We start from the raw sequence: 15142 nt of genomic DNA, 5'->3' as shown, positions 1-15142 counted from the left end.
AAGGAAATACATGAAATAGAATTTCCTCAGAGGAAAATTTGAAGCCGCAAATTTCCTCACAGGAAATAGAATTTCCTCAAAGGAAATATTAATGCAGCAAATTCCCTAAGGGAAATCTTTTTCCCTTGAGGAAAATACAATTTCCCTTAAGGAAAAATCTTTTTCCTTAAGGGAAATTTGATTTCCCTTGAGGAAAACTACTTTTCCTCTGAGGAAATTGTTGAAAAAAGGGGCATAACTTTTTCAACAGTGGTGCTAGAGCCAAAAATTTTTAGGACAAATATCAGGGAATCAATACCAACCAAGTTATCAACTTCATTTTGACTTAACTCCAAAAATTAAGGTGACAACTTTTGCACTCAGCGGAAGTGCAAACTTGTTCCGGAGACTGTTCTTTACTACGTTAGGTTAGCAAGATTGTAATGAATTTAAGCGGAACGTTCGAGTCAAATAGTAAACAACTTTTGTTTGCGTTGTTATAATTGCATGTCAATCTAAAAATGAGTATATGTAGGATGCTGTATTTTTTTTATCTGCTTTCTTGTTTGACGTGGATGCGTAACTTACTAGAACGGCATCTTCTGTCTTCACGTTGATTTTATTTCTTAACACATCTGATTCTGTTATAACCTCCACCTGGAAAACGTCGGGAAGCATATCATGCTTCCCAGAACTCATAACAATTCTTTTCCCATTGCGAAACACATAAACCTTTTCCTGTAAAGGAACAAAAGTCCAAGAAGTCGGCATCTCTTCAGTCAAATGTTTACATTCTGCGTCAATGTCGATGACGTCATGCTCCACGTTCTTGTAAATTAATGAGCATTGTTTTGATGTCAGTGATATTAAATAAGTTAATGTAAAATGAGTGAATGAGACTAAAAAAATAACAAAAAAAGAAAAATGTCTAAACTTTCAATTTTTCATGAATTATCTTATAATTTACATATGCGAATGGGGAAAAAAATTCAGCACTATATCGTGTGCAATATTTACTATTTGACAGTTGAAGTTACGCAGCTGCACGCTCCATTTGAAAACAAAAGAAAACAAAAAGAATCTTTGGGATTTGGAGCGATAAATTAATTTTGTCATGGATACCTCTGCGTAAATCCAAGGTAATATTTTTTAATATTTAACACATTGCTGATACAGAGAATGGATAGCAAACCGATGCAGTAGTAAATTGGAAAAGGGGAGAGGAATATAATGGGGGGGGGGGGGGTCGTAATGAGCAGTGAAGAATTTGCAACTGAAAATAGTAATTTTTACACGCCTGCAGAGACAATAAGACCAATATATTAATTAGCATTCCAACTACTAGGAACCCCTCAAAAATTTAAAGGGGTGGGGGCGTTCTAGTCTGTTGAAAAAGTGGGGGGGGGGGGGGGGGGGGGTTTGGGGGGGGGGAATTATAGAGATCAATTGTTTTCATGTCTTAAAAATTGCCAAGACCAATAGTTTTTTGTTTTTAAATTTATAGGATGGATACAAACGATGCATTACTTCTGGATGATGATATTTTTTTTCTTGATGACAATAACGAAGCTGCGTCTGATGAAGAAGGCGTATATTTTATTGACGAAACTGATGATGACAATGACGAAGCTGCATCTGATGAAGAAGATGTGTATTTTCTTGACGAAACCGCAGAAAAATGTAATGGTAAGTTTAAACATTTCATTATTATTTTATTTTATTTCAATATTTAGATAGAAAATTATGAAGATTACTGGACATTATTCAACTAAAAATTTGGAAACTAACCTTCTGTAGTGGTCTACCTGCAGCAAAACTTAAAATAAAGGACAGACATGATCATGAAACGAAATCAAACGAAAACCACTAAATGTACACGCTTCTGAATTGAGACAGTCAAATTTATAGCTGACTATGCGGTATGGGCTTTGCTCATTGTTGAAGGCCGTACGGTGACCTATATTTGTTAATTTCTGTGTCATTTGGTCTCTTGTGGAGCGTTTTCTCATTGGCAATCATACCACATCTTCTTTTTTTTTTATACATACAGATTGTGGGGTTAACTATGCAATCACAAACTTGAAAAGCGCGAAAAAGTCTTTGTCATTCATTACAAAAATCATTGAAAAGAGACCAAAATACCTAAAATATTATTATGAGCAATTACGAGCATTTCTGAATTACTTTCTCAGGTTTTTTCTCTTTGTCCCTTTTTTCGGCACAAGAGCCGGAACATCTATAATGTCACGGAAATTATTAGCGGAGTCGGAAAAATTAGCAATAACAAAACTTTGTTTTTTCAATGCCAAATTATCCGGAGAAAGTCGGACTGCACATCGCTTAAATGAAGAAATAGCTACATATCAATGAACATACCAAGATTTCCGAATTTCTTTCTATAAATTTGTTAAAAATAAATGGATAAAATGTGATAAAAAACTTTAGTTACTGTTTTATGATATCATTTAGGTAGTTCAGGGGTATAGAAAAAAAATGACAGAATTTTCTTTTACTTTGCCAAAATGAAGATTTTATTATGCTGTTTTTAAAAAATTGTTAAAAAGTATGGGTCACCGCGCTATTTTTCAAGGTACGAGTCGTTCAAAATTACCAACATTTTCGATAATGCAATGAATAACTAAGTTTTCTTTACATAAATAAACAGTGTAACCAATAAATTGCAAATCTGTCTCCAAATTTGCAGATTTGGGCAAAGAACTAGACCGATTATTTACTGTGATTGTACAATTCAAGATGGCGGTATATCCCTTAACTACCTTAATTCAAAGAATTATAGTCTTACATTTGATATAATTCACATTTTCAGATACAGAAATTTGTTGTGAGAAAAGCTGTTCAAACCGGTTGTCCAGGTTGGTATTTCATATCTTATTGCGTGAACCCCTGAGGGTTCACGCATATTTATTAGTTAGAAATATAGTCTATGGAGGAATATTTGGAAGCTAAATTATTGTTCATTCGGAACACCTATTCATCTTATCTGTATTAGCTTCCTTAAATTAAGAGCACCTCCATACGGTGTATCTAAGATATTCAAAACATGGCAATAAAGAATTTTCGAAGATCGCTAATTCACTTATCTGATATATGATAATAAACAATCTATAGATCCTTTTCAAACATGTATATTTATTGTAAAGCTACATTTTATGCATTGCAAGGGTTTACTGACTTGAGCAATGTTGACAGTTGTACCCTTTGATAAACAAGTGAAAGTTAAATGGTCAAGATTTTTATAGTTCGTTCTTATGTTGTACTGTTACACCACTGTCCCAGGTTAGGGGGATGGTTGGGATCCCGCTAACATGTTTAACCCGCCACATTCTATATGTATGTGCCTGTCCCAAGTTAGGAGCCTGTAATTCAGTGGTTGTCGTTTGTTGATGTGTTACATATTTGTTTTTCGATCATTTTTTGTACATAAATTAGGCCGTTAGTTTTCTAGTTTGAATTGTTTTACATTTGTCATTTTGGGGCCTTTTATAGCTGACTATGCGGTATGGGCTTAGCTCATTGTTGAAGGCCATAGGATGATCTATAGTTGTAAATTTCTGTGTCATTTGGTCTCGTGTGGAGAGTTGTCTCATTGGCAATCATACCACATCTTCTTTTTTTATATCTATAATTAGATCAAGTAAGTATCTATCGCGGGAGAGTTACACTTATTGATGATTGGTCGGTAACGAACATTAATGTGTCCTGCTAGCTGATCAGTTCGCAATGCCTCATTACTTATTTCTAGATTAATTTTATGAATTTTTGGAAGAATGTACATGTGTCCTCCATGTTTTGAATTATTATTATTCTTTAAGAAGTTATGCGTCTGGGAATCTTTTTTTTTCTCTCCTTGCTTTATATTTAACACTTCTCTCAACATGCCAAAATTGTAATGATTTACAATAAAAAGAAAATATTATCCTCCACACACATGGCCAAGATAACACTGATATATAATTTCTTATTCAGTTGAATTAATAATTAGAATAAAAAAGTTCTAAGGTTCACGTATTGTCTTTTTTTTTTAAAAGCAACTTGTCTAATCTTCTTTCGATTAGTATATCAAGTGCAAATGGTTCTTTTCCTTAGAAGGTTATTATGTATAAAATTATTTATGAAAGAATGACGCTCAAACAGTTTAACTGGTATAAAGGGCCGTTTTAAACTTGCATTATGGCGAATTTTTTTAGCTCTGTGTTGAAGGCCTCACTAATATTTTGAGACAGACTTAACAGCAGTAACTGTGTTTACATTGTGTGACCTTTTGTGTTTGTGGTTATTTTTTTTAGCTGTTTTTACTGCTTTTGTATCATGGATGGATACCCAATATCTTTTGTTTATCTACTTGTCTTCTTTACTTTCTAGATGTGATATTCAAAATGCCAAATTGGACTATCCAGAAAACACAACTCAACAAAATAATTGGATAGTACATTATCTATCAAAATTCTCACAGAAAAAATTGATAACGAGAAATAAAATTATATCAGAGGAAATTGAAACAAATTTTTATGTCGCTGGAAAATGTATCTGTGAGATGACGTGGAGGTTGGTATTTGTTATTTGCAACTATTGTTTTGGATATTAGATTGAGAAAAAAAATATGATAATTTGAAGGTTCATAGAAGGCAAAGTACTTGCATACTGTATATAGTCAATAGTCAATTTGTCAAATGAAATAATAAAAATGTACCTCTGCTACATATACACTAACAGGGAACGTTAAATGGTGTTGTTGGTATCGTTCATACATATGGGAATTGGGACTTTGCAAAAAAAATCACATCGAAAGAACAGAATTACAAGATGTAGAGTAATTGAAGTTCAAGTAATGATAGCTTCTAAACAAAATATTTCAAATCATAAATAAAACTTGTATAATTTCGTTGGTATAGAAACATATATGGAATATCAAAGTACAGATTTGATAAAGCAAAAGAAAGATTTATGACGGGTCAAACGATCCATATTCATGGAAATGCAGACAGATTCAAATTACATAAGAATTCAACAGGTAAATCATAATTTTATCAAAACGGTACCAATGTAACACATACATTTTAAAGTAATTATTACACAATAGGAATAATTAATGCTATTATTTGTAGAGCACATTTAAAGAAATAAAATTCAGTCTGAAAAATATTTTGAGATTGCTTCATAGAAATATATGGGTATTTATGTGATTTAAACTGTGTTGAATATTAAGATGACATAACAATAAATTAAAATTTACAGAAAAAAGTATCGTTATTTATTGCATACTTTTTTTTGTTTCAGAATGCGTTGGGTGGTTACTCAACTATCTTCATCTCATTGGAGAACATTTGCCAAATGAAGACAAGATAGAATTGCCCGCAGGTATGGTTGTAAGATTTTGAAAAAAATTAAATATTAAGCGTGAGTAAACAGAAAATATGTAAATGACAAACGACTATGACATTCATCCATAACAAATTCACAAAGAATACTGATAAGTGTAACTTATATCGATTTCTAACATATAAACAGCAAAAAATCGGAAATTCTTATATCTTCGATATCTATCTTTGTTATATGTTGACCATACACAACCTTATTCTTTTGAGGTTAGCTCACTTTTTTATTAATGCAATAAAATTATTATAAGGTTGAGTACTATATAAATAGCATGCAGTCATATAATAGATAGCAGGGATGTCATCAAAACTGGTCTTACTAAATGATAAAAATTTTGTTTTATGTAACAGGCATGACCAAGAAAGATATATTCCAAAAGATGGACCAAGAAATTGAATCGTCAGTGCCAGTTAAAACCAAATACAGATTATGGCAAAGATTTTGCAGTAATGTGAAAACAACTAAGGTATCAGGCAAATAAATCTATCTGATTTATGAGAAAAACGAATTTACATAACCTTATCTGAAATTACATTATTCTTTATTTTATTGTATCTATTTCTCGATCGAAGATATTTTTTTTTATTAATAAAAATTCAAGTGGAAGTGAGCTCACACTTTGAACGAATTTCACTGATAATACATCCAATATATGATATGCGTATTTGATATACAGAAACTTATAAAGTGGTGGCTGTTAGTCAAAATAAAATTTATGGAACCTCCCATTCCGAGCTGTCTTGAAAAATGCGTAACAAATTTCATACTTGCCTACAATGTATAGGAATATGTTAGTATTCAGTAAACAGCTTTGTTGGTATTTCATGTTCACATGAGGCTTGCTACCAAATTAAAAATTGATACACCGGCTCTCATCCGGAGCGGGCTATTAGCTATAGACTTTTAAATAAGATATTTCATGCCTCATTTCTTTTCAATTTCAGGGTTCATCTTTCAGCAAATGTCATTACTGCATATCTCTTTTGAAAAATATCGAGACTTCAAAGTTAGAGAAAAATACAACAAAGATGAAATTGATACAAGAAGAAAGAATTGAACATTGGAATGACATAAGGTAATCAAGTCAGCAAATCTGTATCTATATGCACACGCGACAGGAGAGCCTTCATTGAGATATTGTATTTTAAATTGTTAAGAGGTTAATAAGTTATATATATATATATCAGGTCATGTTATTGCGATTTCTACTATAATAAACAAATAATATGACCATATGTAGACCTGAAAAAATTATAACGATTTAAGTTCAATGATAAAATCATTAAACCTACCGGTTTTGACCTTGGAAAAATAAAAAAAAAAATGTGAGTGGATTGTTACAGGCAGTTTGCATTATCTATGGTATAATTATGTTTTTATGATGAAACTGAATTAATAATGTACAAAATCATTCGTATTCATTAAATTTTAAATGTCTACTTTTAGAGATGAGAGGTTAGACTACTACCAAAGACGTGATGCATCAAGACAAGACCCGAATGATTCCATGTGCATAATTTTTGATGCTATGGATCAATGCAAGACATCTGTGCCAATTTTGCGCAGGAGAGTTTCAAAGGAAATTCAAAATAGATCTGTGCCTCCGATCAAAACTTATTTAACAGGTGCATTAGTTCATAGACAAGGTAAATGCTCAATTTGTTGAAAATTGCAAAGTATAAGTTTATTTTTTACATTAATAATTAAAAAAAAATTGCTAACTTAAAATTTTATTTTCTCCTACAATCAGCACTCTATTGTACAAATAACAGGTACATGCATGAGATTGTGTTTTAAGTTTATTTGTACTGGTCTCTGTTACAACGCGGACCGCGAAGAGGACCCGTTACGCTAAAATATATTTTCACATAACGGTTTGCTCAAAATGGGAAAGGAGCAACATGTGTCGGTTTATACTTAGAGACGATTATATGAATTTAAAGATCAGGAGTCGGTTTCACAAAAATACTTAAGACTAAGATTGATCGTCATTTTTTTTATCTATAAAATATCTGATAAATATTACTTTGGCTTTAACTATCTTATTACTATTATTGGATTTTCACGAACAATTCAATATACTTACGATCAATCTTAGTCGGAAGGTTTTTTTGTGAAATCGACTCCAGAATTTGAAAGCACCGGTTATAAAGGACATGATAAAACAGCATATGATCGTTGTCGGATATAAACAAAATAAACATTTTGTAAGTTTTCTACAAAACTACCGAGAAAATGGCCAAGCATTGCTTTTACGTCCTGTTTATAAGCTCGTACACATACTTTGATATTTTCAGACAATGTACAATATGAAATTAATTACCTATTTGATTCCAGGTGTCAACGCATATAAAAAGATTGGATATTGCTTCTTTGATTTCACTCAGTATACCCACGATGTTAATCTCAATATAAGTGTGCTGCTTGAAATATTGAAAGGTAATAAATAACGTTTGAAAGTGATATATACTCAACAACCAAAGTAACGCACAACTGTTTCCCATATACAATAGTTTTTTGTAAAACAATCGTACACCTCTACTTTATATATTATAAAGCGAACATAGAAATTAATCCACAGTTTCACGGAGAAATTTTAGAAATAAATTAATAGTCTTGATTATAACTTTCACTTATTTTCATTTGTCATGTATTTCAAATCAATTACGAATAATATAGATAACCTAACTGGTCAGCTGAGTATTCCAAATAAGAAATGAAAGTTTTAATTTTTTGTTTGTGCCAAAACCTCTATATTTTTCATTTCAGACTTCAAGCAGTCCCATGGTAAAGTGTTGCATTTACAAATGGACAGTGCATCAAACAATAAAAATTGCCATATGATCGCATTTGGAGGCGTATTAGTTCATAGAAAGATTTTCAAAGAGGTCAATAGTATATTATATAATTGTGCCCGAACTACGTCTGGCATTGTAAAATTGTTAACTAATAAAAATCAAAGTTTAAAAAATCGTATGAAAAAAGTTAAATTTACACTACCAGAAACTATGATTTGTTGTGTATTACATAACAACTGAAACTATATTATAATGTGTATATTTTGACAAGTTGCCACAGTTAATTTGATCAACAAGAAAAATCTTTACTGTTTAAAAGTTAATGGTAATAGTTTTAATGTTGTTTATGGAATTGTTTTGTGTAATATATATATGTAGCTGCTGTCGTTGATTCATTTATTTTTTTATCGATTCACAGTGCTAACGGTTCCGGTTGATTAGGAAATATGACTAAAAAAATGTCGTTTTATTTGAACTATTCGTTATAATTGTAGGTTTACTTACACATGTTACCAGTTGGTCACACGCACGAGGTTGGTTTTTTAATTTAATGGAATGAATAAGTTTATCATGCTTTTTATTCAACCTACAAAAATTACATACACAGTATGTAATCAGGGGTGGATCCAGTCAGTTCAAAAAGGAGGGTCCCAACCCAGGATAAAAAAAAGGGGGGGGGGGGGTCAACTATATGTTCCCATTCAAATGCATTGATCGTCCAAATAAAAGGGGGGTTCCAACTTATATACAATTACACGAATCAATACAATGCCTTTTTTTGGATATAAGAAGATGTGGTATAAGACAACTCTCCATCCAAGTCACCATTTATAATAGTAAAAGCTGCAACATTTTGCAAAAGATATGACTTTCTTTGTTTTTGAGCTACAAAAGGAGTCAAATTTGCTTCGTTTATAGAAATTATAGATGAGCAATAGAATTTATATTGCGTTTGATAACTTCATATTTAACAAGTAACAACAAATATTACAAGCATATAAAATAATTTGAACGGTACCAAGATTATGGCTATTATCATTTCCGGCCAGTCATTTTCTAAATATACAATAAAAAAGAAATAGGAGTCATTCTCCAAGTGACTTACATGCAAGCATATGTTTTATGAACGAATAGCTTATTTTAGATGAAATACCATAAAGATATTTATTGTATGAAAACAATGTTAAATATAAGTTTGTTTTAGGATGTTGACGCCATGTTTCACAGCATTGCAGAAGTTTTAAAAGTTGATGTTATCACCTTCAAAGGTATATACAAATATATCTCTATTAGTATGTTTAATGGAGAATGAATTATTTCAAAAATAAGGTTCTCCATTTAAAAAAAAAAAAGAAGTAGGAAAAACAGTATTCTGGATTTATATAATTTAAATAATGTATATGTTGTTTGAATATTTGATAAGAAAATTACAAACCTCATTTTATTGGCAAAACTCATGACCACCACATGAGGATACGAAAATGATTGACATTCAAACACAAAATTCATTTGGAATATTTATTTTTTAATAAATTTAATTTTTGACATTTTAAGAGTTTTCACCTTAGAAACAAATAAAAATACATAAGAAAAATAAATGTCGCGGTTTGGCAACGATGCCCGAAATTATTAAATTAATTTATATATATATGTGTACATTGTATACAATGACAATATCCAAGCATTTAAAATGATTTTGTTGAAACTATTCAACTACATAGAATGAAAAAATAGATTTTTTAAACGCCCGTCAATTTTTGACGGGACGTATTATGGTATACAAATGTCCGGTGTCCGTCCGTCCGTCTGTCTGTCCTTTTGTCCGTCTGTCTGTCCGGCGTAAATATGTCGCACCGTAACTTGAGGATGACTTATCCAAATTTCATGAAACTTAACATAGTTGTTTCTTATGATGGTCAAACGATCTGTATACTTTTTGGTGAAAATAAGATTAAAAATTTTTGAGTTACGGGACTTACTAACTAAAACAGGTGTGTGCTTTTTTTTTCACATGTCGCGCCTTATCTCAAAAACAATTTATGATTATTGCTTAAAACTTTACACACTTCTTAGTTATATTAATCTTAAGATCTGTATTCTTTTTGTTGATGATTCAAAATTTTATTTAAGAGATATTGAGTATTTTGTTAAAAAAGGGGGATGGGTTTTTCACATGTCGCGCCGTATCTCAAAAACAGTTTATGATTATTGCTTAAAACTTTACACACTTCTTAGTTATATAAACCTTAAGATCTGTATACTTTTTGGTGATGATTCAAAATTTTATTTTTGAGTTATTGAGTATTTTGTAAAAAAAGGGGGATGGGATTTTCACATGTCGCGCCGTATCTCAAAAACGATTTATGATTATTGCATAAAAATTCACACACAAGACGACGGGCGTATCATGCGCTCATGGCGCAGCTGTTTATTTATAAATATATTACAGATCTTATTCAGCAGATTAAGAAGGTAGGGTTCATAAAAACCGCTGCAAGCATACAGACCGTATGGGATGTGAAATCTTGGTTGGAGCCAACAATGGCGGGTTGCCATAATTTTAATGACTGCTTTCACATACAAATTCATTATAATAAAGGTAATATTCCATACAACATTAAAAGGCAAGACACTTTTTTTTACCAAACAAATATTAATATTAATATCTGAAGTGTTCAGTAGGATTTGTTAGCTTACAAAATTTTGCAAGCAGTCATATTGCCTTCTGCGGTTGACACACCCGTTCTAATGCTAGAAATCAACTGTTAACCAGTGTATACTTCATAATTTGAAAATTGAAGTTTTAGTTCTATTCAACTTTTTTTAAACGACGAAATAATGAGTCCAACATTTATTTCAGTTTGTTGCCAAATACAACGTTTATTTCAGTTTATTTCAGTTTGTTACCATTAAACTTAATTTGCGACCATCAAATCACCAATTGATGCCGACGGAGCAGAAAATGCATTACATTTATCACCTAAATATAGGTTATGCACTTGACACTTTTATTTTACTAGTAATATGTCTGTAAATGCCATTGTTTTGAGATGCATATTATGTTTGTTATTCCTCACCAATTAAGACATTGGGACATATCAGATAAGCTTATTCCGTTTCAAATTGAATCAGTAAATCACATGTTATGAATTCATTATCTAAGAATTCAGTTGCAGATTGTGTTTTTAAAGGTCACCATTCCCTTAAATTTATAATCTTTCATTTTTTTTATTATCATTTTAAGATAGTGTTAGAATATTGATCATTGTACAATGAAACATGAAGCGAATACAATCTTTATTTAAGACGGGAAGATAGTCTGGAATTATAAGAAATGGGCAAAAAGTCAGAAATGGTTGCCTGACAGCAACGACAGAACGTCATATTTGAATGACCAAGACAAGGATGGCATTGTCATATTCAAGGTAAACACTTATTATTCAAATAGGTAATGGTATTTTGTCAATAATTACATATAATTCATGCAGATGTTTATCACAGTTTTTAAAGTGCGTTTTTAATGTAGTTAAACCAAAAATTAAACTAAGAGAAAATCTTTAATTTTAATACCATCCTGTTATCTGGACTGTCCATCTTATTTTTATCATCATCAGTTTTAAACTTTCTTATCTAAACATTTTTTTTACAAATTACACCAAACTAGTAAGGAATGATTTTTTTCTGTAGGTATACTGTGTATTCATAACATTATTTACTGTTCTCTCACCATCAACAATAAACAAAAAGACAAATTCGTGCTAAACATCAATTAATTAAGGGCCTTTTATATCTAACTTACTAATTATGAGGTATAAATGATTGGCTCATTGTTGAAGGCCGTACAGTGACTTGTAGTTGTAAATTTCTGTGTCATTTGAGTTGTCTCCTTGTAAATCATACCACATCGTTTTGTTTTTATAAACAACATTGTTATATTTTAGAATTTGCCACCAGAGGATAATCCATTGATAAAAGAGCCATGTTGGTCGGAAGACCTAAAAAAACAATTGCAGAACGTGAAAAACAAGCTTCTTGCAAGTGGTCTCTTGTATGAAGAGGAGCAGGACTGGTGGGAAAATGTAACAACTGAAAACCTCCAAGAACCAGTTTTGGAGGTATATAAAGTTAAATAATTTCATCGTGATATTTACGTTGTTTTGCTTCTTTATTGGTGTAAGTGAAAATTAAAAAAGCAAAAGTTAAAACAAATCTTAACAGTACTTATACATTTATAACATGCAACATGCTATGTGATTTTAAGTTTATTCTTCTTACTGCATTATTTTATAGGTCTCTGGGTGTATTTTTATTAACAATATGTTAATTTGACGAGAAGAACTTATCATAGTTTATCACAGAGACTAGGTTATTATTACTAATACAGTTGGTTGATACAGGATAAATGATTAATACAAATATACCATTTGTTAAAGTAAACAGCAATGACAGAGCTGTTCCTTTGCTTTTTGTCGCTGTTTTTGTTGTGCATGTACAGAACTTTTCAATGTCTTATAATTTCTTTTTTTCAGTTCTTACCATTTACATAACATAGATTTGCTGACATATTCATTACGATATTTTCGAAATTTGTGTTTTAGGTACCAGAATGCCCAAAACAGTTTTTAATACCATACGATGGTATTAGAGAGGAATCAGCGGTTCCAGAAGAACTGACCCATTTAAAACAACGTCAAAAAAGAGTAAACGTTGTAAGTATATTTGTATATTTTTTTATTTTCTATTTTTTTTTTACGTTAGATATTATCCTGTATCGTAATAATTGTTTTTTATCAAACTTTAATTGTAATGTTTTTCACTGAAACGTACCATTAAGTTGTATTTTCCGGAAATTGCCGAGTTTTGCTGCTATAAAACACCATTTCGGAAAAAAATGGAATTGACGTGAATTTAAGGCTATTATCATATACTGTAAATATTATATGCTATTTGCTCTATGTATATGATAAAGTGTTGTAACATGCTGTATCATTAAATATCTTCTATTTTGTTTGCAGGTTTATTCAGGAAAGTACGTACCACCATGTAAAAGGCTAAAGTTGGAACAATCCGAGTCGGTTAATTGTCACGATGCACAAATGCAAAGTGTCAACGAAATAGGTAAATTCATTTTGTATTTACTGTTTTGGAGAAGACGACGCTTCAAAAATTTAGGGAAAATTACATGCAAATATTTGAGTGAATAGGACATGTCTAACGTAAAATGAGGAAAATCTGTCACAGTCGTTTTTTTTTCCTGGTGGAACATTCCCTGTTTCCATTCTCAATTTTAGTTTATAAATATTGGAAAAGTATAGTTTTTTTCATAGTTATTTGAAATATAAAGAAAATAATACAAATTATGTTATTACTTTCAGATGGCAGATTTCCAGTGGTAACAAAGAGTGGGAGAAAAGCAACAAAATTTGTATCTTTACATGACTAGTATGACTAGGAAAAGTGATGAAATCATACTTAAAGAAACAATGATACATACTGTACAAATATTTTTATTTTGTTTGTTTTTACTACAACAACCCAACCTCCCTATTAATTGGATTGGTAACAGTTAAGAGTCAAAATAAAATTGAGAATGGAAATGGGGAATGTGTCAAAGAGACAACAACCAGACCATAGAGCAGACAACAGCCAAATGCCACCAATGAGTTTTCAATTCAGCGAGAAACTCCAGCACCCAGATGCATGCTTCAGCTGGTCCCTAAACAATAATGTATACTAGTACAGTGATAATAGACGTCCTACTAAACTCCGAAATATACACAAGAAACTGAAATTAAAAATCATACAAGACTAATAAAGGTCAGAGGCTCCTGACTTGGGACAGGCGAAAAAATGCGGCGGGGTTAAACATGTTTCTGAGATCTCAACCCTCCCCTATACATCTAGTCAAAAGCATTCATATAGTAATATATAGTTGTCATAGTCTATGTCAGTTAGTCCCCGGTAGAGAGTTTATCATTTGCAATCATACCACATCTTCTTATCTATATATACATATCGTTTTCACAATACACGTAAATGCTATTTTAAACAGATTAAACACAGGCACTAGTTCAATGTGATGATAATGCCCGCTTCTTTTATTTTTTTAAGAATACATTGTGTTATCTAAACACACCATACGTCAACTGGGTGAGCAGACACACCGGCTAAAGAAATTAAAAAGAATCCAAATATTTTTGTATCTGCATGCAATTATATTGAAGTGATCACATATGTTCAATATTAACATCTTTGCACTACAGACCAAAATACCAATGTATGGAAAAAGAAAGGAACAGAGACTAAAGGAAAGTGTATACCCATCAATGACACAAAATCAAGACATTCACATCAAAAACAAAACAAAAAAAAAGCAAATAAACGGCGCTTCCTGCACACTAACAATTATGCCAAAACTGTGAATAAAAGACCATGGAGTAATGTCATAATTCTTCATCCATCATATGTCCGTATATATGCACTTTGATTTGTTTTTTGTGGCGGCAATTTTTTATTAGTGGAGGAAGCCGGAGTGGCCGAAGAAAACTTCCGACCTTCGATAGGAAAACTGACAATCCTAGTCAATTAAGATTGGAGTCACAACCTCAATGTCGAGTCTAGTGATTACAGTAGTAACTACTAGAGCCACTCGTCCACCGAGGCCCCTATGTCCGTATGCATTCATACAAACTTGATAAATAAAGTTGAAGGTTCTCCATACAGCGGGTTGGTATGCAGGCATACAGATCTAAAAAATAAAATAAGAAATAAAATAGAAGGTTAAACACACCAGGTTGGTATGCAGTCATACAGACCTGAAAATAAAATCAAGAATAAATAGGGTGGTTCAGCATACAACAGGTTGGTATGCTAGCATACAGACCTGAAAAATACAATCCTAGTCAATTAAGATTGGAGTCACAACCTCAATGTCGAGTCTAGTGATTACAGTAGTAACTACTAAGACC

The 15142-nt window shown here is 31.6% G+C and overlaps 1 protein-coding gene across 1 annotated transcript; it reads left to right on the top strand.

Annotated features, from left to right (window-relative positions):
* Nucleotides 1-1484: 1484 nt before the first annotated feature.
* LOC127718972 (uncharacterized) lies at nt 1485-13680 on the top strand. The gene is made up of 18 exons (XM_052225047.1): nt 1485-1665; nt 2807-2852; nt 4363-4545; nt 4893-5011; nt 5278-5358; nt 5727-5842; nt 6321-6451; nt 6823-7022; nt 7714-7815; nt 8146-8264; nt 8669-8707; nt 9379-9442; nt 10624-10773; nt 11481-11599; nt 12116-12289; nt 12773-12883; nt 13190-13292; nt 13550-13680. The coding sequence occupies exons 1-18, from the start codon at nt 1485-1487 to the stop codon at nt 13615-13617; spliced, it is 2106 nt and encodes a 701-aa protein (XP_052081007.1). The 3' UTR covers nt 13618-13680.
* Nucleotides 13681-15142: the final 1462 nt, after the last annotated feature.

This window comes from Mytilus californianus, unplaced genomic scaffold (assembly GCF_021869535.1).
Source record: "Mytilus californianus isolate M0D057914Y unplaced genomic scaffold, xbMytCali1.0.p SCAF_10, whole genome shotgun sequence".
Lineage (NCBI taxonomy): Eukaryota > Metazoa > Mollusca > Bivalvia > Mytilida > Mytilidae > Mytilus > Mytilus californianus.
The sequence above is the reverse complement of the archived record's forward strand: the minus strand, read 5'-3'. Positions and strand labels throughout refer to the sequence as shown.

What these genes read in the sequence shown, in the direction of transcription:
- LOC127718972 (XM_052225047.1), top strand. Translation starts at nt 1,485, where the DNA reads ATGGATACAAACGATGCATTACTTCTGGATGATGATATTTTTTTTCTT. An exon ending in TGCATTAGTTCATAGACAAG is followed by an intron (nt 7,023 to 7,713) that starts GTAAATGCTCAA and finishes ATTTGATTCCAG; the next exon opens with GTGTCAACGCATATAAAAAG. An exon ending in ACAAATTCATTATAATAAAG is followed by an intron (nt 10,774 to 11,480) that starts GTAATATTCCAT and finishes TCTTTATTTAAG; the next exon opens with ACGGGAAGATAGTCTGGAAT.